The sequence below is a fragment of the Papio anubis genome, chromosome 20 (assembly GCF_008728515.1).
Source record: "Papio anubis isolate 15944 chromosome 20, Panubis1.0, whole genome shotgun sequence".
NCBI classification, from domain to species: domain Eukaryota; kingdom Metazoa; phylum Chordata; class Mammalia; order Primates; family Cercopithecidae; genus Papio; species Papio anubis.
The window spans coordinates 20053143-20077179 of NC_044995.1; the positions used below are offsets into that span (position 1 = coordinate 20053143).

Consider the following 24037-nt stretch of genomic DNA (forward strand, 5'->3'; position numbering starts at 1 on the left):
GTCTCTACTTAAAATACAAAAAATTAGCGGTGTGACAGTGCCCTGTAGTCCCAGCTACTGGGAGGCGGAAAATGATGTGAACCTGGGAGGGCTTGCAGTGAGCTGAATCTGCCACTGCACTCCAACCCTGGGTGACAGAGTGAGACTCTGTCTAAAAATACTAAAAGATGTTTGTATGTGCACTGACCCACTGTGTCCCGTAGTTCTATATTGGAGGAAAATGTGCGAAGCTAGTTGGAGGGATGGAATTGACATACAACACTTTATAATGCTCTGATTTAACATAATGGGAGGGGCCGGGCGCGGTGGCTCAAGCCTGTAATCCCAGCACTTTGGGAGGCCAAGACGGGCGGATCACGAGGTCAGGAGATCGAGACCATCCTGGCTAACACGGTGAAACCCCGTCTCTACTAAAAAATACAAAAAACTAGCTGGGCGCGGTGGCGGGCGCCTGTAGTCCCAGCTACTCGGGAGGCTGAGGCGGGAGAATGGCGTGAACCCGGGAGGCGGAGCTTGCAGTGAGCTGAGATCCGGCCACTGCACTCCAGCCTGGGCAGCAGAGCGAGACTCCGTCTCAAGAAAAAAATAAAATTAAACAAAACAAAACAAAACAAAAAAACCATAATGGGAGGCCATGTGTAGTGGCTCACGCCTGTAATCCCTCCTTTGGGAGGCCATTGCTTGAGGCCAGGAATTCAAGGTTGCAGTGAGCTGTGATCACATCACTGTACTCCAGCCTAGGCAACAGCCTGGGCAGCAGAGTGAGACCCTGTCAAAAAAAGAAAAAAGAAAAGAAAAAGAAAAGAAAGAAAAGGGAAGGAAGGAAGAAAAGAAAGAAAATAGAAAATACGTTATGGAAAAATAGGTACCTGATTAATCGTTAAAATGTCTGATTTTCAGGAATTGATTACTGATGTTAAGTGGGAGGTCCCTATTTTGAGCTTTCCTTAACATCTGTGATTTGATGACAGAGAGATTTTGGTCTTATCTGATTGCTTGTGGGGAAAACTCTAAACTTCTCCACAGATCTGAGTTTTTCAAGTATATAAGATAGGATTTAGTGTTGACTGACCTTAGTTTTTTTGTATGTTGAGACCCTATGCTATGGAAGGCTTTTAGGGTTAGGTGAATTGGGTAGGGATGTAATTGGGCCTTATAAGGTAAGGCCTAAACTTTCATGTGTGCCTTGACACCTTTGTCAAGACCCTAAAGGCCTAACCCTGAGTTTCCCTGCTCTTACCCGACATGCCCACCCACAGCGGGAAAGGCTTCCTACTCAGCTAGTTCCCCTATGAGCTGGACAAGTTACACCCCTCATGGTCCTCAACCTAATGGGTTTCACCTCCCTCCTAGCCTATGGAATTATTCAAACAAGCCAATCACATACCACTACAGGAACCAGGGAACACCTCACCTTGTTATTACTGTAAAGCCTGCCTCCCACACCCCTGCTTGTTCATGCTGTTCTTGAATGCAACCCCCTTGTGCCCCTGCGTGATGTATGATGTCCTCTCTCAGGCTCTGAATATATGCATCTAACAAATTGCTGTCAATCTCATCTGTCCGGCGTGGGCTATTTGATTGTCTTGTACTTTTTAGGGCAGGGATCCCTCCTTCACCAATAGGGTGAATAGGATGTGATCAGAATAGGACTGCAAATAGATACATCAATCAATGGAGATTTCCTCCTGCGGAGAAGAATGCCAGGAACGAGGTCCACTGTGTATTTTTACAGGATGTGCTGGTCTAAAGCAGGATTTCTCAACCTTGAAACTATTGACTTTTTTTTTTTTTTTTGAGACCGAGTCTTACTCTGTCGCCTAGGCTGGAGTGCAGTGGTCTCAGCTCACTGCAACCTCCGTCTCCTGGGTTCAAGTGATTCTACTGCGTCAGCCTCCTGTAGCTGAGATTACAGGCTCCCACCATCACACTCAGCTGATTTTTATGTCTTTAGTAGAGACAGGGCTTCACCATGTTGACTAGGTTGGTCTCAAACTCCTGACCTCAAGTGATCTGCCCACCTTGGCCTCCCAAAGTGTTGGGATTACAGGCATGAGCCACTGTACCTGGCCTGAACTATTAACATTTTGCTGGAGAGTCTTGTATTGTAGGAGGCCGTCTTGTGCATTGTAGGATGTCTAACAGTGTCCTTGGCCTCTACCCATTAGATGCCTGTAACGCTCACACCCTTTCCTCCAATTGTGACAACCAAAGTTGTCTCCAGATATGGCCAGATATCTTTTGGGGAGCAAAATGACTCTTCATTGAAAATGACTGATACAGGGGGCCAGGTGTGGTGGCTCGCGTCTGTAATCCCAGCACTTTGGGAAGCCGAGGCGGGTGCATCACGAGGTCAGGAGATCGAGACCATCCTGACTAACATGGTAAAACCCCATCTCTACTAAAAATACAAAAAAATTTAGCCGGGCACGGGGGCGGGTGCCTGTAGTCCCAGCTACTCGGGAGACTGAGGCAGGAGAATGGTGTGAACCCGGGAGGTGGAGCTTGCAGTGACCTGAGATCACGCCACTGCACTTCTGCCTGGGCGACAGAGTGAGACTCCGTCTCAAAAAAAAAAAAAAAAAAAAGAAAATGATTGATACTGGTGTCCCGGTGATATCTTTATGATATCTTCATGATTCAGTATCCTGTAACTCAGCAACAAAAAAACGATGTTCAAGAGATGATAGATGGTGACAAGCAAGAAGATGATTCACATCGGTAAGGATTAGATATTGTAGACATTGAGAATTGGGGAAGACTTTCAAGATTTTATTGAATTAAAATATCTAAAGAAAAAAGAATCTAATATATTAAAAATGTAGACTGCCATCAAACAAATTTTTGAAAGTTTGCTAAAGAATTGGTTATAAAAGGGAAAGTGTTTATAATAAAACCCGAGTTTGTGATGAATTTGAATCTATCTTCTTAGAGATTTTGTAGCACATGTGAGATAAATTTTTATCAATGTTTTTAAATGATCATTAAAGGGAAAAAGAAAGCCCAAGACCTCATATTTCTTGTTTTAAAATTTTTAAATTTTTAAATTTCTTTTTTTGTAGAGACAGGGTCTTGCTAATGTTGATCAAGCTGGTCTTGAACTTCTGGGCTCGACTGATTCTCTCATCTGGGCCTCCCGAAGTGCTGGGATTATAGGCATGAGCCTCTGTACTTTGCCTCAAGACCTCATATTTTTAAAGAATTTATGGTGGAGGCACATAGTATTCAAAAGGCTTGTGTGCAATATTTCATTTAATTAGGATTTTTTGGGTTACATACTCATTTCTAGATATGTTTGGATGAAAATGTCGTCATATCTGTAGCCACAGGACTATTTAAGAACATGTAGGCTCAATGCTTCAGAAATACTGATTTTCTTACTGGCCCCTACTCATGTCACAAGTTTTCAGCCCAGTGCTGTTTGCATGCCATGTTACCCCTCTCTGCAATGCAATCCTCAATCTCCCCTCTTTCCATTGTAAAAGTATTTAATTTATTTTCACAAGTAATAACTGAGTTTGTTTTTTCAGGGTTCAGTGACATTCAGGGATGTGGCCATAGACTTTTCACAGGAAGAATGGGAATTCCTGGATCCTGCTCAGAGGGACTTATATAGGGATGTGATGTGGGAGAACTATAGCAACTTCATTTCATTAGGTAAGTTTGTTTATCCCAAATGATATTAACTTTCTCTGCTGTCAATTTCAGGACTATATTTAGAAAAACGATCTAAAACTTCCACTTTCTGTTCCCAAAGGAATGATTTAAGCTTTGTTAGGTTGGAACTACGCCTCTCCATTTCATCATGTCCAGTCAGCTATGCCCTTCAGGCTTCCTTCAGACTCTGTAATTCCTGATTTCCTTAGTATCCAAGGGAATGGATTTGAATATGGCAAAAGCATTGTTCAAGAAACCAGACTTCACCATATATTGGAGCTTGGAATTGACATAAATGCTTCACAGTACTTTCTAGTCCATCTGCAAGTAGAATACCTAGACATAGGGTTTCTGAGTTTCTCTAAAAACCAAAGGAGTCTGTAGAACATAGATAGTGTGAGATGGATCCAGAAAGGTTGTTTAGAACTCGTAGCCGGGCCGGGCGCGGTGGCTCACGCCTGTAATCCCAGCACTTTGGGAGGCCGAGGCGGGCGGATCACAAGGTCAGGAGATCGAGACCACAGTGAAACCCTGTCTCTACTAAAAATACAAAAAATTAGCCGGGCGCGGTGGCGGGCGCCTGTAGTCCCAGGTACTCAGGAGGCTGAGGCAGGAGAATGGCGTGAACCCAGGAGGCGGAGCTTGCAGTGAGCCGAGATCGCGCCACTGCACTCCAGCCTGGGCGACAGCGTGAGACTCGGTCTCAAAAAAAAAAAAAAAAGAACTCGTAGCCGGGAATGGTGGTGCATGCCTGTAATCCCAGCTACTTGGGAGGCTGAGGTAGGAGAATCACTTAAACCCAGGAGGGGGAGGTTGCAGTGAGCTGAGATCACACCACTGCATTCCAGCCTGGGTGACAGAGCAAGACTCCATCCCAAAAACAACCCCTCAAGGCCAGGCATGGTGGCTCATGCCTGTAATTCCAGCACTTTGGGAGACCGATGCAGGTGGATCACTTGAGGTCAGGAGCTCGAGACCAGCCTGGCCAATGTGGTGAAACCCCATCTCTACTAAAAATACAAAAATTAGCCAGGCATGGTGGTATGTGCCTGTAATCCCAGCTACTTGGGAGGGTGAGGCAGGGAGAATTGCTTGAAGCTAGGAGGCTGAGGTTGCAGTGAGTTGAGATCGCGCCACTGCACTCCAGCCTGGGTGACAGAGCGAGACTCCGTCTCAAACAGAAAAAACCCTGAAACACATTCTGTTTCCTATAACAGACGTATTCAGTTCTACCTACTTCGTAATTGAAAATTAAAATCTAAAAGCCTGGCCTTTAACATTGAATGAATATCCTAGAAGAGATCTGAGAATGTCTCAATAAACCTTTTATTATGCACTCATCAAAATGATAACAGTAAATAGCTAATAGCTAATACATATATTATGTGTATATGTTAATAAACATCACCATATATTTGGGCTTAAACATTATTCTAAGCATTGTTCATTATTAATTAATCCTCACAACAACTCTATGAAAAGATACTATTATCTTCATTTTATTTGAGAAAACATAGACACAAAAGGAATAATTTGCTAGGTAACACAGAAACAAAGGCAGGATGTAAAGCCAGACAGTCTGGACCCAGTCTGTGTTCTTCCCTCTACACAATACTGCCTTTCAACAGAGCCTGTGTGAGGTTAAATTATATTAAGGCCTGTTCTTGACCAGATGGTTAATATAATGGCCTTAGTATAATTAATTTAACCTCATACAGGCTATTTGTTGTGACCCTCAAGTTACCTTAATATGAGCATTCTTCAACTGCCTTGCAATTCTTTGCTCTTAGGCTTTATAAAGTGTCATATTGATTTATAGTTAATTATAAATTTAACCAAATCTGAATCTAAAGATTTTCAGGTATATAATTTCATGTCACATTTTTCTTTTAAGCAGGACCTTCCATTTCTAAACCAGATGTGATTACCTTATTGGATGAAGAAGGGAAGGAACCCGGGATGGTTGTAAGGGAAGGGACAAGAAGATACTGCCCTGGTGAGTGAGGGCTGAGCAGGCATTGAGAAATCATTACTGCAGGTAATAGCTAAACTGACTAGGGTGGAGGCACACCCTTGAGATGTTGGGATCTCTCTTCAAAAAGTCCGTGGCCTATGGAGGAAGGGCTTGGGACTTGAAGCAAATTAAGATCTTTTAAGCCTGGACTAGCAAAGGAACTTTCTATTGACCTTGATTGCAACACTGTTTCTCATCTTTCATATTTCTCTCTCACTTTAAAGAGAATAACTATTCCTGATAGAAGAAAAAAATAATTAAATATAAGAGCAGAGATCAGCAAAATAGAAAAGAAATAAAATTAATAAAGCCAAAAATTGATTTCTTGAAAAGATCAACAAAGATGGTAAACACCTAGTAATTTATGTTCTCTTTTTTTAAAGAACATAAATTACTAATATCAGGAATGAAAGAGGGATTTTCGCTTTAGATCCAGTAGCCATTAAAAGAATAATAAGAGGCCGGGCATGGTGGCTCATACCTGTAATCCCAGCATTTTGGGAGGCCGAGGTAGGCTGGACACTTGAGGTCAGGGTTTCCAAACCAGTCTGGCCAACACAGCAAAACACTGTCTCTACTAAAAATACAAAAATTAGCTGGGCATGGTGGCGGGTGCCTGTAGTCCCAGCCACTCTGGAAGTTGAGACACAAGAGTCGCATGAACCTGGGAGGCAGAGGTTGCAGTGAGCCAAGATCGCGCCATTACACTCCAGCCTGAGTGACAGAGTGAGACTCTACCCCTACTCCAAAAAAAAGAATAATAAGAGAATGCCATGAATTACTTTATGCCAGTAAATTTGATAACTTAAATTTTAAAATTTCTGGAGAAATACAACTTACCGGAACTGACACAAGATGTAAAAGAAATTGAATACCCTTATTCTATTAAAGTAATTGAATTCGTTATCAGAAATCTCCACAAAGAAAATGCCAGCCCCAGATGGTTTCACTGGTGAATTCCATTGAATATCTAAGGAAGAAGTAGCAGCAGTATCGTACAAACTCCTTCAGAAAAGGAATGCATTTTATGAGGCCAACATAACATACCATAACCCGAAAAAGAAATTACAAAAAAAGCATAAACCCATATCTTTTCCATACATAGATACAAAAATTTTAACCAAATATTAACAAATCAAATATAATGATATACAAAAATGATGATTAAGTAGGGTTTCTTTCTACCTGTTAATTCACCATATTAACAGAAAAAGTGAAAGACCATATGATCATTATCTTAGTTCATTTTCTGTTGCTTATAACAGAATACCTTGAAATTCAGTAATTTATAAGGAAAAGGAGTTTATTTCTTACAGTTTTGGAGGCTGAGAAGTCCAGCGTCAAGGGGCTGTGTCTAGTGAGGGCCGTCTTGCTGTTGGGGACTCTGCTGAATTCCGAGGCTTTGCAGGGCATCACATGGCAAGGGGGCTGAACATGCAAATGTGCTAGTTCAGGCCTCCCTTCTTATAAAGTCATCAGTCCCAATCCTGTGATAACCCATTAATTGATTAACTCACCAATCCTGAATAGGTTCATCCATTCATGAGAGCAGAGCCGTCATGGCCCAGTCACCTCTTAAAAACCCCACTCTCAATATTGCCATTAGGAATTAATTTTCAACATAAGTTTTGGAGGCAACAAACATTCAAACCAGAGCAGTCATCTTCATATATGTAAAAATAGCATATGACAAAATCCACCATCCATTTATGATAAAAAGCTTTCAGCAAACAAGAAATTGGGCCGGGCGCGGTGGCTCAAGCCTGTAATCCCAGCACTTTGGGAGGCCGAGACGGGCGGATCACGAGGTCAGGAGATCGAGACCATCCTGGCTAACACGGTGAAACTCCGTCTCTACTAAAAAATACAAAAAAAAACTAGCCGGGCGAGGTGGCGGGCGCCTGTAGTCCCAGCTACTCGGGAGGCTGAGGCAGGAGAATGGCGTGAACCCGGGAGGCGGAGCTTGCAGTGAGCTGAGATCCGGCCACAGCACTCCAGCCTGGGCGACAGAGCGAGACTCAGTCTCAAAAAAAAAAAAAAAAAAAGAAATTGAAGGGAACTTCCTCAATCTGGTAAGGGGCACCTATTAAAAAAATACACTATAAACTATAAAAATCCATTATCAATAAGAAAAAGAAATGAGACATAAAGATCAAAAAAGGAAGACGTAAGTCTGCATTTGGAGATGACATGATTGTGTACATAGAAAGTCCTAAGGAATCAAGACAACAACTATTTGAAATAGTAATTGAAAAATCACAATAAGGTCACAGGCTATAAAGTTAATGTTAAAAAATCAGGCCGGGTGCAGTGACTCACACATATAATCCCAGCACTTTGGGAGGCCAAGGCAGGCAGATCACTTGAGGTCAGGAGTTCAAGACCAGCCTGACCAACATGATGAAATCCCATCTCTGCTAAAAATACAAAAATTAACTGGATGTAGTGGTGCATGCCTGTAATCCCAGCTACTCAGGAGCTGAGGTGGGAAAATTGGTGGAACTCAGGAGGCAGAGTTTGCAGTGAGCCAAGATCATGCCACTGCACTCCAGCTCAGATGATAGAGCAAGACTCCATCTCAAAAAATAAAATAGATAGATAGATAGATAGATAGATAGATAGATAGATAGATAGATCGATCGATCGATCAGGGCTGGGCATGGTGGCTCATGCCTGGAATCCCTGCACTGTGGGAGGCCGAGGTGGGTGGATCACCTGAGCTCAGGAGTTCAAGACCAGCCTGGTCAACATGGTGAAACCCCATCTCTACTAAAAATATAAAAATTAGCCAGGCATGGTGGTGCGAGCCTGTAGTCCCAGCTACTGGGAAGGATGAGGCACGAGAATCGCTTGAACCTGGGAAGTGAAGGTTGCAGTGAGCTGAGATCACACCACTGCACTCTACCCTAGGTGACAGAGTGAGTGAGACTCTGAGTCATAAATAAATAAATAGCTAAATCAGTTGTGTTTTATATATTAGAAGCAAAAAAAAAAAAAAAAGGAAAAGTAAATAACAATTTATGGGAGTGTCAAAAAACATAAAATACTAAGAAGTGAGTTTGATAAAACATATGCAAGACATCTATGCTAAAAACCATAGACCATTGCTAAGAGAAATTAAATAAGGCCTAAATAAATAGAAATAATCATTTTTGGAATGGGAAGACTCAGTATTATAAAAATTTCAATTTTATTAATTCAATATAATTCCAGTCATAATCCTAGCAGGCTTTTTTTTTTTTTTTTTGGTAGAAATTAGCAAGCAGATTCTAAGATTTATACAAAATAACAAATGACTTAGCATATCCCAAGCAACTTGAAAACATAAGAACATATTACAGGACTTAGATGACATGACATCAAGATATTTCAGGATTTAAAATTACCCGATGTTGGCGTGGCACGTGCCTATAGTCCCAGTTACTCAGGAAGCCAAGGAAGGAGAATCACGTGAATCTGGGAGGCGCAGGGAGGTCGCGCTACTGCACTCCAGCCTGGGTGACAGAGTGAGACTCTATCTCAAAAAACAAACAAACAAACTTCAGGATTTATTAAAACTACAGTGATCAAGACAGTATGATATTGGCAAAGATCACCGAACAAAACAGAACAGAGGTCCTAGAAACATACCCTGCCATGCACACACTTAAAGGGTCATTTATTGTTTGACAAAGATGCCAAAGCATTCCAATGGGGAGAAGAAAGTCTTTTCAACATATAGTACTAGAATAACTGGGGAAACAAATAAACAAACCTCTCAACCTTTACCTCATACCAAAATTAATTTGAGATGGTTTTTAGACCTACATATAAACGCTAAAATCATAAAGTTTTTAGAGGGAAACAGGACAGTGATGAGTATCCCAACTTATGACTTGGCAGTAGGCAAAAGTTTCTTGAGTGAAAACAATAACCATAAAAATAAAAAAATCAGGCCGGGCGAGGTGGCTTACACCTGTAATCCTAGCACTTTGGGAGGCCAAGGCGGGCGGATCACCTGATTTTGGGAGTTTGAGACCAGCCTGGCCAACATGGAGAAACCTGATCTCTACTGAAAATACAAAAATTAGCCGTGCGTGGTGGTGTGCCTGTAATCCCAACTACTCGGGAGGCTGAGGCAGGACAGTCACTTGAACCTGGGAGGTGGAGGTTCCAGTGAGCCAAGATCACACCACTGCACACCAGCTTGGGTGACAGAGTGGGACTCTGTCTCAAAATAAATAAATAATGAATACATTAGACTTTATCCAAATTGAAAACTTTGTCTCATGAGAATATACCAATAAGAAGATGAATGGGTAAGTCACAGACTGGGAGAGTAATAGTGGTAAAACGTATCTGACAAGGGACCAGTATCTAGTGTATATACAACTCAGTGCTAAAATGATAAGTAGCCCAATTAAAACTGAGTGAAAGGCACATCAATACCATGAATAGACTGAGCAACAGCAAGGAATAAACTCTTGATACATGCAACAACTTGGGTGAATTTCAAGGAAATTATGCTGAGTGACAAAATCAATCACAAATGGTTATGCACTACATGACTTTACGTATGTAATATTTGCAAAATAACATAGACATGGAAAAACAAATTAGTGGTTTCCAAGGGTAGGGATGTAGGGAGGAGAGGATGGTTTGGGTTAGAAAGGGGTAACACAAGGAAGTCTTGCAGTCATGGTACGGGTGAGTATCTTGCTTGTGGTGGTGGTTTTAGCAGGCTACCTGTGATAAAATTGCATAGAGCTATGCACATAAACACACGAGTGCACATAGAACTGGTGAAGTCTAAGTAAGCTCTATGGAATATACCAACATTAATTTCTTTCTTTTTTTATTTTTATTTTTTTGAGACAGAGTCTCACTCTGTCACCCAGGCTGGAGTGCAGTGGCGGGATCTCGGCTCACTGCACCCTCCACCTCCCGGGTTTATGTGATTCTCCCACCGCAGCCCCCCAAGTAGCTGGGATTACAGGCATGTGCCACCACACCCGGCTAATTTTGTATTTTTAGTAGAGAAGGAGTTTAACCATGTTGGCCAGTCTGGTTTCGAACTCCTGACCTCAGGTGATCCACCCGTCTTGGCCTCCCAAAGTGCTGGGATTAGAGGCATGAGCCACCGCGCCTGGCCACATGAATTTCTTGATTTGAATATTGTACTATACTTGCCTAAGATGTTAACACTGGGAGGGGCTGGGTGAAGTCTACACAGGACTTTTCTGTACATTTTTGTGCAACTTCCATTGGATCTGTAATTATTTTAAAATAAAAAAAATTTTTAGGCCGGGCGCGGTGGCTCAAGCCTGTAATCTCAGCACTTTGGGAGGCCGAGACGGGCGGATCACGAGGTCAGGAGGTCGAGACCATCCTGGCTAACCCGGTGAAATCCCGTCTCTACTAAAAAATACAAAAAATAGCCGGGCGAAGTGGCGGGCGCCTGTAGTCCCAGCTACTCAGGAGGCTGAGGCAGGAGAATGGCGTAAACCTGGGAGGCGGAGCTTGCAGTGAGCTGAGATCCAGCCACTGCACTCCAGCCTGGGCGACAGCGCGAGACTCTGTCACAAAAAAAAAAAAAAAAAAAAAATTTTTTTTTAAAGATGCTGTTGAGGAGAAAGGGGAAAAGATTTGACAAAGAGAGGGGCTACCCTTTTTTTGAATCAGTGACTACAGTTTCATCTCTATCTAAATCTGTATTAGTCATCTTAAGTTGCCATAACAGAATACCATAGTCTGGGTGGCTTAAACACCAGATATGTATTTTCTCACGATTCTAGAGGCTGGAAGTCCGAAATCAGGGTGCCGGGTTCTGGTGAAGTCTCTCTTCCTGGCTTGCAGGCAGCTGTCTTCTTGCTGTGTCCTCATATGACACAGAGAGAGAAAGAGGCCACTCTCTTCCTTTTTTTTTCCTTTTTTTTTTTTTTTTTTGTTTGAGACAAGGTTTCACTCTGTTGCCCAGGCTGGAGTGTAATGGTACCATCACAGCTCACTGCAGTCTCCAACTCCTGGGCCCAAGCAATCCTCCCGTCTCAGCCTTCTGAGTAGCTGGGTTTACCGACACATGCCTCCACACTTAGCTATTTTTAAAAAACATTTTTTGTAGAGACAGAGATCTCACTGTATTCCCTAGGCTGGTCTTGAACTCCTGGGCTCAAGTGATCCTCCCACCTCAGCCTCCCAAGGTGCTGGGATGACAGGCGCGAGCCACTGCACCTGGCCCTCTTCCTCTCCTTAAATTACCTGGCCAGTAATTCTAGTGGATTAGGACCCCACCTTTAGGCCTCATTTAACCTCAATTACCTCCTAAAAGCCCCATCTCCAAATACAGTTAGTTAGGGCTTCAACATTAAAATTTTGGGGAACATAGTTCAGTCCATATTTAGGACCCAGTTTCTTTCCAGCTTCTATCATGATTAGGTTGATATGTCTTTCATTGGCTAGAAATATATTCCTTCATTTATTTGGCAAGTACTTGAGTGCCTAGTCGGAACTAGGTGTTGTGCTGGACGCTAGTGGAGCAGATGTGAATGAGACCGATACGTCCCAGCAATCATGTTTCCATCTTAATAGGAGTAAGGACATTAAGTAAACAAGTACACCAATACATAACACTAGGTAGCGACAAGGATTAAGAAAAGTAAGAAGGAGGCCGGGCGCGGTGGCTCAAGCCTGTAATCCCAGCACTTTGGGAGGCCGAGACGGGCGGATCACGAGGTCAGGAGATCGAGACCATCCTGGCTAACATGGTGAAACCCCGTCTCTACTAAAAAATACAAAAAACTAGCTGGGCGCGGTGGCGGGCGCCTGTAGTCCCAGCTACTCGGGAGGCTGAGGCAGGAGAATGGCGTGAACCCAGGAGGCGGAGCTTGCAGTGAGCAGAGATCCGGCCACTGCACTGCACTCCAGCCTGGGCAGCAGAGCGAGACTCCGTCTCAAAAAAAAAAAAGAAAAGTAAGAAGGGCCAGGCGCAGTGGCTCATACCTGTAATCCCAGCACTTTGAGAGGCTGAGACGGGAGGATCACTTGAGGCCAGGAGTTCGAGACCAGCCTGGCCAACATTGTGAAACCTGTCTCTACTGAAAATACGAAAATTAGCTGGGCGTGGTGGCACACGCCTGTAGTCCCAACTACTCAGCAGGCTGAGGCAGAAGTATCGCTTGAACCTGGGAGGTGGAGGTTGCAGTGAGCCGAGATCCCGCTGCTGCATTCCAGCCTGGGCAAGAATGGAAGTCGGCAAGTAGAGAGGGATATTTTAAATAGGGTGGTCAGGACATTTTGAGGAGGTGATACTTGAGTAGTGACATGAAAAAAGAGCCCAGGCCATATGAATATCTAAAGCAAGGACATTCCTGGTAGAGAACAGCAAATACAAAGGCTTTAGGTGGGGAGAGGGGAGCTTTGTATGTTTGAGGAACTGCAAGAAGCCCAAGATGATTCAGATGCTTATTCAAAAGGTAAGTGAAAGGTATAGAAACAAGATAATGTTAGGCAAGAGCAAGATCATGTAATGGTTTGTATATCATAGGAGAAGGCATTTGACTTTGTTTGTGTGTGTGTGTGTGTGTGATGGAATCTCGCTCTGTTGCCCAGGCTGGAGTGCAGTTGCGCGATCTCGGCTCACTGCAACGCATTTGACTTTGTGTGTGTGTGTGTGTGTGTGTGTGTGTGAGATGGAATCTCGCTCTGTTGCCCAGGCTGGAGTGCAGTTGCGCGATCTCGGCTCACTGCAACCTTCACCTCCCGGGTTCAAGCGATTCTCCCACTTCAGCCTCCAGAGTAGCTGGGATTATAGGTGCCTGCCACCGCGCCTGGCTAATTTTTGTATTTTTAGTAGAGACAGGGTTTCACTATGTTGGCCAGGCTGGTCTTGAACTCCTGACCTGGTGATCCACCCACCTTGGCCTCAGCCTCCCAAGTAGCTGGGACTACAGGCGCATGCACATGCCACCACCCCTGGAAAATTTTTGTATTTTTTTGTAGAGACGGTGGTTTTGCTATGTTGCCCAGGCTGGTCTTGAACTCCTGGGCTCAAGTGATTCTCCCACCTCAGTCTCCCAAAGTGCTGGGATTACAGGCATGAGCCACTGCACTCAGCTGCATCTGACATTTTTTATTTTAAGTGTGGTAGAAAGCTGCTGGAGATTTTTGAGCAGGGGAGTAACATGAGCTGGTTTTTTTTTTTTTTTTTTTTTGAGATGGAGTCTCGCTCTGTTGCCCAGACTGGAGTGTAGTGGCGTGATCTCAGCTCACTGCTGAGCTGGGTTCAAGTAATTCTCCTGCTTCAGCCTCCCGAGTAGTTAGGATTACAGGCACACACTACCACACTCAGCTAATTTTTGTATTTTTAGTAGAGATGGGGTTTCACCATGTTGGTCAGGCTGGTCTCGAACGCCTGACCTCGTGATCCACCTGCCTCAGTCTCCCAAAGTGCTGGAATTACAGGCATGAGCCACCACACCCGGCCTACATGAGCTGATTTTTAAATATCACTCTACAGAGAATAGATTGAATAAGGGCATGATGGATCGTTGGAAGACCCACTAGGAGGCTATTTCATTTGTTCAAATTGAAGATGATACTGGTTTTGCTGAGAATGGTACTAGTGGGAGGTTGAAAGAAAATGTTAGATTCCTGATAGGTTTGCCTGGTACATGCTGGGCTGCTCTTCTCTGAATACTTCCCTTACCGCGCATGGACTGCAACAGCCTGCACTAGGCTGCCCCCATCAATGGAAACAGCATCCTATCCTCCACAGTGTTGGTAAGGAAGATCTTTTTCTTTTTCTTTTTTTTTTTTTTTTTTTTTTTTTTTTTTGGGAGATAGGGTCTTCTCTGTTGCCTCAGGCTGGAGGACAGTTACATGAACATGTCTCACTGCAGCCTCAACTTCCTGGGCTCAAGTGATCCTCCCACCTCAGCCTCCTGAGTAGCTGGGACTACAGGTGCGCACCAGCACACATGGCTAATTTTTAAGCATTTTTTGTAGACACAGTGTCTCACTGTGTTGCCAGGTTGGTCTAAACCTCCTGGCCTCAAGGGATCCTCCCACCTTGGCCTCCCAAAGTGCTGGTATTACAGGTGTGAGCCACTGTGCCCAGCCATTTTTGTCTATTAATTGATGTATTTTATCCGTCTACATTTCATTAATTTTCTTATATATTTGGATTTAAATCTGCTGTCTTCCCAGTGTTTTTCTGTTTGCTCAATATGTTCTTCCTTTTTTCATTCTCCTGCCTTTTTTGGATTAATCAAGCATTTTTATTCTAGTTTTTCCTTTTATAACATGATCGTTTTACATACATTTAGTTCTCTTCTTGTGGTTGCCTTAGAGATTAACAAATACATTATTTACTTATTGCATCGAACCTGCAAGTAGCTTCTTTATATCTTTCTCAAACTTGTAGGGATCTTAATATAATTTTTTTTTTTTTTTTTTTTGAGACAGAGTCTGGCTCTGTTGCCCTGGCTGGAGTGCAGTGGCAAGATCTCAGCTCAATGCAAGCTCCACCTCCCGGGTTCACACCATTCTCCTGCCTCAGCCTCCCGAGTAGCTAGGACTACAGGTGCCCACCACCACGCCCAGCTATTTTTTTTTGGATTTTTAGTAGAGATGGGGTTTCACCATGTTGGCCAGGATGGTCTCGATATCCTAACCTTGTGATTCACCAGCCTCGGCCTCCCAAAGTGCTGGGATTACAGGCATGAGCCACCACACCCGGCCGGCTCTTAATAGAATTAAAAAAAAAAGTATTCATTTATTTATAAAGGCAGGGTCTCACTCCATCACTGAGGCTGGAGTGCAGTAGTGTGATCATAGCTCACTGCAACCTCAAACTCCTGGGCTCAAGCAATTCACCCACTTCAGCCTCTTGGGTAGGTAGGACTACGGGTACACACCACCATGCCTGGCTAATTTGTTTTATTTTGGAGATGGGGTTCTCACTGTGTTGGCCAGGCTGGTCTTGAACTCTTGGGCTCAAATGATCCTCCTGTCTCGGCCTCCCAAAGTACTGTGATTACAGGTGTGAGCCACTGTACCCAACCCTTAATAGTAGTTTAATTCCTTTTATGTGTCCTCAGTTTTTTGTGCATTTGTTGTCATATATCTTTCTTTCTTTTTTTTTTTTTTTGTGATATACAGTCTCACTCTATTGCCTAGGCTAGAGTGAAGCGGTGGGATTCTGGCTCACTGCAACCTCTGCCACCTGGGTTCAAGTGATTCTCCCACCTCAGCCTCTTCAGTAGCTGGGACTACAGGCATGCACCACCATGCCGGCTAATTTTTGTATTTTTTAGTAGAGACGGGGTTTCGCCATGTTGGCCAGGCTGATCTTGAACTCCTGATCCCAGGTGATCCCCCCACCTCAGCCTCCCAAAGTGCTGGGATTACAGGCGTGAGCCACTGTACCCAGCCACGTTGTCATGTATCTTAATTCCACATTTTAATCCCCACAGGGCATTAATTTCTAATTGTAATGTGTAGTGAATGTTTGTTTACATTTGACCACATATTTACCTTTTACAGTGCACCTTATTATTTTCTGCATTGCATTGCTTTTATCTGGAACCATTTTCTGTGTACCCAAATAACTTACTTAGTATTTATTTTATTGTGCCCACTGGCAATACATTCTCTTAGGTTTTATTAGAAAATATATTTATTGGCCGGGCGCAGTGGCTCAAGCCTGTAATCCCAGCACTTTGGGAGGCCGAGACGGGTGGATCACGAGGTCAGGAGATCGAGACCATCCTGGCTGACGTGGTGAAACCCCGTCTCTACTAAAAAATACAAAAAAACTAGCCGGGAGAGGTGGCGGGCGCCTGTAGTCCCAGCTAGTCAGGAGGCTGAGGCAGGAGAATGGCGTGGACCCGGGAGGCGGAGCTTGCAGTGAGCTGAGATCCGGCCACTGCTCTCCAGCCTGGGCTACAGAGCGAGACTCCGTCTCAAAAAAAAAAAAAATATATATATATATATTTATTTCGCCTTTAATTTTTTTGAGACGGAGTCTCATTCCGTCCCCAGGCTGGAGTGCAGTGGCACGATCTCGCCCTCTCACTGCAAGCCTCTGCCTCCTGGGTTCACACCATTCTCCCTGCCTCAGCCTCCTGAGTAGCTGGGACTACAGGCACCCGCCACCACACGCCTCGCCGCTAAGTTTTTGTATTTTAGTAGAGACGGGTTTTACCACGCTAGCCAGGATGGTCTTGATCTCTCCTGACCTCTGACCGCCTCTCACCGGGCCTCCCAAAGTGCTGGGATTACAGGCATGAGCCACTGTGCCCGGCCGTTCATCTTAATTTTTACAGGGTACAAAATTTTGTCTTTATTTTTGTGGAGAATAGAATTCTGAGTTGGCAGTTATTTTCTCTTAGCAAATATCCCCTCCTTGTCTTCTGTCTTTTATTATTTCCATTGAGTAGTAGTTTGTCACTTACATTGTAACTCCTTCAGAGGTAATTGTTTTACAGGTATTTTTTCCCTTTAGCTGCTTTTAGAATTTTTTTTTAACAGATTACTGTGGTGTGCCTACCTTTATATTGCAGTGAAATATAAAAATCCCAATTATATTGTGGTGTAGTTTTATAGTGTGGTGGATATTGTGGTGTTATCTGCTAGAAGTATTTAGGAAGTTTTTTTTCTGTTTGTTTGTTTGTTTTAAAGACAGGGTCTTGCTTGGATGGCCAGGTTGGGGTGCAGTGATACGATTTTAGCTCACAGCAGCCTCACCCTCTTGGGCTCAAGTGATCCTCCTACCTCAGCCTCCCAAGTAGCTTGGACCACAGGTGCACACCACCACACCCAGTGAACTTTTGTATTTTTTTTAGAGATGGGTCTCCCTATGTTGCCCAGGATGGTCTCAAACTCCTAGCCTCAAGTAGTTTTCCCTCCTTGGCTTCTCAAATTGTTGAGATTACAGGCCTGAGTCACGAGGCTCAGCTGGGAATTTTTTTAAATCTTGGGTTTGATGTCTTGTCAGTTTGGGAAAATTCTGGTTACTATATCTTCGGATAGTGTTTGTTTCTCATTTTTGTTCTTTTCTCTGTGTGGGTTACACATATGTTAGACACTTTAATGTTGTTCCATGTATCTTTTACATTCTTTTCTGGTTTTGGGGTTTTTTTTGTTGTTTGTTTTTTTTTTTGAGACAGGGTGTGACTCTGTTGTCCAGATGGGGTGCTGTGCACAATCTCAGCTCACTGCAGCCTCCACTTCCCCGGCTCAAGCACCACCAAACCCAGCTACTTTTTTTTTGTATTTTTAGTAGAGGCAGGATTTCACCATGTTGGCCATGCTGGTCTCAAGCTTGTGGAGTTTGAGTTCAAAGCAATCTGCCCGCCTTGGCCTCCTAAAGTGCTGGGATTACAGGCCTGAGCCACTGCGCTCAGCCTATCTGTTGTTCTTTTTTATTCCTTTCAACCTTGGTATCTTCTTCAAATCCATGCCTCTATTCACTAGTCTTCTCGTGTGCTAAGTCTAACCTGTTGTTAAAGCTACCTGTGGCCGGGCGCGGTGGCTCAAGCCTATAATCCCAGCACTTTGGGAGGCCGGTGGTGGATCACTTAGGTCAGGAGATCGAGACTATCCTGGCTAACATGGTGAAACTCCCCGGCTCTTACTAAAAATACAAAACTAGCCGGGCGGTGGCTGGGCGCTTGTAGTTCGAAGCACTTGGGAGGCTGAGGCGTGAGAATGGCGTGAACTGGAGGCGAGCTTGCAGCAGCCGAGCATGCCACTGCACTCCAGCCTGGGAGACAGCGAGACTGGCCTCAAAAAAAAAAAAAAAAAAAAAAAAAAAAAAGCTACCTGTTAGATTTTTAATTTTCATTTCAACATTTGTATTTATATATAATATATAATATAAAAATTGTGTATTTTATATATATATATATATATATATATCTATATTTTTTTTTTTTTTTTTGAGACAGAGTCTTGCTCTGCCACCCTGGTCGAGAGCGCAGTCATGTCATCTTGGCTCACTGCAACCTCTGCCTCCTGAGGTTCAAGTGATCCTCCTGCCTCAACCTTCCGAGTAGCTGGGATTACAGGTGCACACCACCATGCCTGGCTAATGTTTAGTAGAGATGGGGTTTTGCCATGTTGCTCAAGCTGGTCTCAAACTCCTGAGCTCAGGTGATCTACCCGCCTCGGCCTCCCAAAGTGCTGGGATTACAGGCATGAGCCACAGTGCCTAGCCTGTAAGTTCACATTTTCAAAGAGCATTAAAGAAGTTAATTAAACTGGTATATTATTCTGATAAAATACAACCTTTTTTAGTTCTAGAGGAGAATAAATTATGTTCTTCCTCTTTTTTTTTTTTTGGAATAGAGTTCCCCTCTTATAGCCCAGGCTGGAATGCAATGGCGTAATCTCGGCTCGCTGCAACCTCTGCCTCCTGGGTTCAAGTGATTCTCCTGCCTCAGCCTCCCAAGTAGCTGGAACTACAGGCACGTGGCACCACATCCGGCTAATTTTTTGTATTTTTAGTAGAGATGGGATTTCACCATGTTGGCCAGGCTGGTGTTGAACTCCTGACCTCAGGTGATCCACCCACCTCGGCCTCCCAAAGTGCTGGGATTACAGGTGTGAGCCACCATGCCCGACCCTCTTCTTGTTGAATAGAATTTTCCACTGAGATACAGAGTCAGAGCATTGATTAAAAAAAATACAAGCCAGCTTAAGTTCCACCTCTTGCTTCTGGGATATCCTGGGGAGGAACCAGTTGCTGTTATTTCCTCTGAGAGCTGCTTCTTCCAAAGCAGGTACAGCACTTCCTACAGGAGGTCCCTGAAGGTTGCAGCACAGGTGGGGTCAAATCCTGACTCTGGAGTTCAAGACCAGCCTGGCTAACATGATGAAACCCTGTCTCTACTAAAAATACAAAATTGGACGGGCGTGGTGGCACATGCTTGTAATCCTAGGTACTTGGGAGGCTGACGCAGGAGAATCACTTGAACCCAGGAGGCGGAGGTTGCAGTGAGCCGAGATTGCACCACTGCACTCCAGCGTGGGTGACAGAGTGAGACTTCATCTCCAAACAAACAAACAAATAAACAAACAAAAAATCCTAACCTCCCTAACTGTCCTGATAAGACATCCTCCAGAACCTTCATATCAGGGAGTCAGCTGGTGTTACCCTGATAAATAGGAGCTGGGCATTCTGATCTCATGAAGGCCAACCTAGACTAAAGGGGTCAGCTTCCCAGGTTTATCAATGACAACTATATATTTGTGTATTTGTAGCTTGAACACGTCAAACAGAAGTATCGACTCAAGTACCTACCCAGTCCTTTAAAAATGTACTTAAAAGCCAGTTACACAATTTCATTTAAAATGATATGTCGATCCTTAATTCAAATCCCTGTAGTATTATTGCATGGCACCCAACTACTTATATTTCTGTTCTGTAGGCTTTGCCTATTCTAGGTGCCTGTCTGGTGACCAAAGAAAGGGATTAGAAATTAACTTTTTGAAGGGAATATGTGTGGGCAAAGAGAAAGAAGACTCTTTTTTTTTTTTTTTTTTTTTTAATCACTGTTGCCCAGGCTGGAGTGCAGTGGCACAATATTGGCTCACCTCAACCTCCACCTCCCAGGTTCAAGTGATTCTCCTGCCTCAGCCTCCTGAGTAGCTGGGGCTACAGGTGTGTGCCACCACACCCAGCCAATTTTTGTATTTCTTTTAGCATGACAGAGTTTCTCACCATGTTGGCTAGGGCTGGTCTCTAAACACCTCAGGTGGTGATCTGCCCACCTCAGCCTCCCAAAGTGCTGGGATGACAGGACGTGAGCCACTGCGCACAGCCTGATTTCATTTTTATATTCAAAGATAACTTGGAGTTTTAGGTTTTATAAAATGTTCTGGGCCACTTTAAATATAATTGAGTGCTTTCTCAAATTTTGATAATCTTCAAAATAATTTTGGGAGTGAGTCTTTCATTACTTTTTCTTTTTCTTTTCTTTTTTTTTTTTTTTTTGAGATGGAGTTCGCTTCTGTCACCCAGGCTGGAGTGCAGGCCGGATCTCTCAGCTCTCACTGCAAGCTCCACCTCCCTGGTTCACACCATTCTCCTGCCTCCGGAGTAGCTGGGACTACAGGTGCATGCTCACCACTCCTGGCCGCCTCGGCTAGTTTTTTGTATTTTTTAGTAGAGACGGGTTTCACTGTGTTAGCTTACAGGATGGTCTCTGGATCTCCTGACCTCCGATCCGCCCGTCTCGGCCTCCCAAAGTGCTGGGATTACAGGCTTGAGCCACTGTGCCCGGCTCTTTTTCTTTCTTTCTTTCTTTCTTTTTTTTTTTTTTGAGATGGAGCCTCGCTCTGTTGCCCAGGCTGGAGTACAGTAGCACAATCTCGGCTCATTGCAACCTCTGCCTCCCAGTTTCAAGTGATTTCCTGCCCCAGCCTCCCGAGTAACTGGGACTATAGGCACCTGCTATCACACCTGGCTAATTTTTTTACTTTTAGTAGAGACAGGGTTTCACCATGTTGGCCAGGCTGGTCTCAAACTCCTGACCTCAAGCAGTCTACCCGCCTCGGCCTCCCAAAGTGTTGGGATTACAGGCGTGAGCCATTGTGCCCAGCCTTGATTACTTTTTCTATACTTTGTTAGTAATCAGCCTTGGTTGTCATAGTAGTCCATTACGATTTTCAAAATACTCTGTTTTGTTATTTACTGGTGTCCAGAACTATATTATTTCTACAACTTCACCCTACTTGCAGGCTGACAAGGTAGCTTGCCATAGTGTCATGGATGCTGGCAGGAAACACACACTCTCAGTCAGAGACAAAGGATTTGATTGTTGTCAGCACAGCCAGCAGTTCCTCCTTTCTTGCAAGTCCCATGAGGCTAATATGGATGGGTCTAGATAGTTCCTGATCATGCAGTGAGCTGCCTTATAGAAAAGGAACACTGACCTTAGAGAACCCAAATCATTCATCATGGGCAATAAGTGTACGTAGCCTTAGCTTGGAAGGAGACATTACCTTTATTATCCTGAGCAAGCAAGCAAACCTGCCTATTGATCTAGAGAGAGATATTATCTCTACCTTGCAAGGCCGTTTGTTATAGTATAGAAACATTCTTGAAAAGATATCCCAGAACAAAGGTAGGTAGTGCTTCTGCCAACAAGATGTACAAAAAATGTGAGAGTGACTGGGCGCAGTGGCTCACGCCTGTAATCCCAGCACTTTGGGAGGCTGAGGCAGGTGGATCATGAGGTCAAGAGATCAAGACCATCCTGGCCAACATGGTGAAACCCCGTTTCTACTAAAAATACAAAAAATTAGCTGGGCATGGTAGCCCGCACCTGTAGTCCCACCTACTCGGGAGGCTGAGGCAGGAGGATCGCTTGAACCTGGCAGGCAGAGGTCGCAGTGAGCCGAGACTGTGCCACTGCACTCCAGCCTAGTGACAGTGAGACTGTGTCTTAAAAAAAAAAAAGAGCTCTATGGTGAGTTGTCACTGAATAGCTAGTGGCCATTTTTTATTTTGTTTGAATGCTTTCCTTTTTCTCTTGTTATCTTAGCTAATGGTTGTGTTCCACTGATTGTTTTTGTTTTTGTTTTCCAAACAACCTGGGTTTTTTGTTTATTTGTTTTGAGACAGGTTGTCGCTCTGTCACCCAGGCTGGAGTGCAGTGGCATAATCATGGCTCATTGCAATGTCTGCCTGCCGGGCTCAGATGATCCTCTTTCTCTGAGCCTTCCGAGTAGCTGGGACTATAAGCAAGCACCACCATGCCTGACTAATTTTTTGTAGAGATAGGGTTTTACCATGTTGCCCAGACTGGTCTTGAACTCCTGGGCTCAAGCAATCCTCCAGCATCAGCCTCCCAAAGTGCTGGATTTACAGGCATAAGTCATCATGCCTGGCCAACCTGGATTTTTTTATATGTGACTTTCATTTCTGTTATCTAATCAATGAAATTCTGCTTTCATTTTAATCTATTTCCTCATTCTTTGTTCCTCAGTATACTTTGTTGTTCTTTGTCTAACTTTTGAGTGGGATACTCATATTTTCCTTCATTTCTATTGCTCTAAGAATTTAAATGTATCTATGAATGTTCTTCTAAGATCTGTAGCTATTTTCATAGGTTCTCTATAATGTAGTATTTTTCAGTATTACTGTTCTATATTTAGGAAAGAGTTTTAAAATCTGAAGTGAAGATGTCTTTTGGTTTCATCATTCTGTTTTTTCCTATTTTGTTTCACAGTGATCACAAACTGTTCTTTGGGTCATTTCACCAGTTTTACACATTTATACTGTAGTCACCGAAAAAAAATTCTCCTCCTCTCCTATACTGTCTCAACCCATGTCTTTGCTTACTTCATTCAGCATTTTAGATTTTCTTCATGAAAGTACCCCATCTGGATCATGATCTTCGAGCCCACATCCAACATAGCCTTTATTTTTACTCTCATGCATTCAGGTGACCCCAGACGCCCTTCCATTTTTGATAGTCATTCTGCTGTACTTGATATTTACCATGACTTTTTGCTCAGGATTTCATAAGCCTTTCAATGTTAGCATGATTGAAAAAAAAAAAAACCTTAACTTGCGTTGGCTACATGGGAATGGATAGCACCACACAAGGGAAGGATGTGAAGGAACAAAAGTTTTGTTTTGTTTTGTTTTGTTTGAGATGGAGTTTCACTCTTATTGCCCATGCTGGAGTGCAATGGCACGATCTTGGCTCACCCCAACCTCCGCCTCCCGGGTTCAAGCGATTCTCCTGCCTCAGCCTCCCGAGTAGCTGAGATTACAGGCATTTGCCACCACGTTCGGCTAATTTTCTATTTTTAGTAGAGACGGGGTTTCTCCAAGTTGGTCAGGCTGGTCTCAAACTCCCGACCTCAGGTGATCTGCCCCCCCTCGGCCTCCCAAAGTGTTGGGATTATAGGTGTGAGCCACTGCACCTAGTCAACAGAAGTTTGAGTAAGTGTAGAATTGATAAGTAATAGTATAAATTCTAGCGGAGATAAGTAAATCATTATAATATGGTATAAAGCAGCAGTCCCTACCTTTTTGACACCAGGGACCGGTTTTATGGAAGACAATGTTTCCATGGACTGGGGCGGGAGAAGATGGTAGGTGGTTTTGGGATGAAACTGTTCCACCTCAGATTATCAGGCATTAGATTCTCATACGGAGTGTGCAACCTAGATCCCTCGCATACACAGTTCACAGTAAGGTTCACGCTCCTATGAGAATCTAAAGTCACTGCTGATCTGACAGGAGGTGGAGCTCAGGCGGTCATGCTCACTCACTGGCTGCTCACCTTCTGCTGTGCAGCCCAGTTCCCAACAGACCATGGACTGGTCTGTGGCCCGGGGGTTGGGGACCTCTGGTATTAAGATTGAGGCAGA

The 24037-nt window shown here is 43.9% G+C and overlaps 1 protein-coding gene across 3 annotated transcripts in view; it reads left to right on the forward strand.

The window, feature by feature from the left end:
* Positions 1-24037, forward strand: part of ZFP14 (ZFP14 zinc finger protein) — a 40059-nt gene that overhangs the window by 10252 nt on the left and 5770 nt on the right. Inside the window, exons 3-4 of one of the 3 annotated variants that reach the window (XM_031659584.1) lie at positions 3531-3657; positions 5552-5653. In XM_031659584.1, the coding sequence (XP_031515444.1) occupies positions 3531-3657; positions 5552-5653 (229 nt within the window). Of the gene's footprint in view, positions 1-3530; positions 3658-5549; positions 5654-24037 lie in introns of those variants that run through there. The other 2 variants (XM_031659582.1, XM_031659583.1) reach the window with 2 other exon arrangements.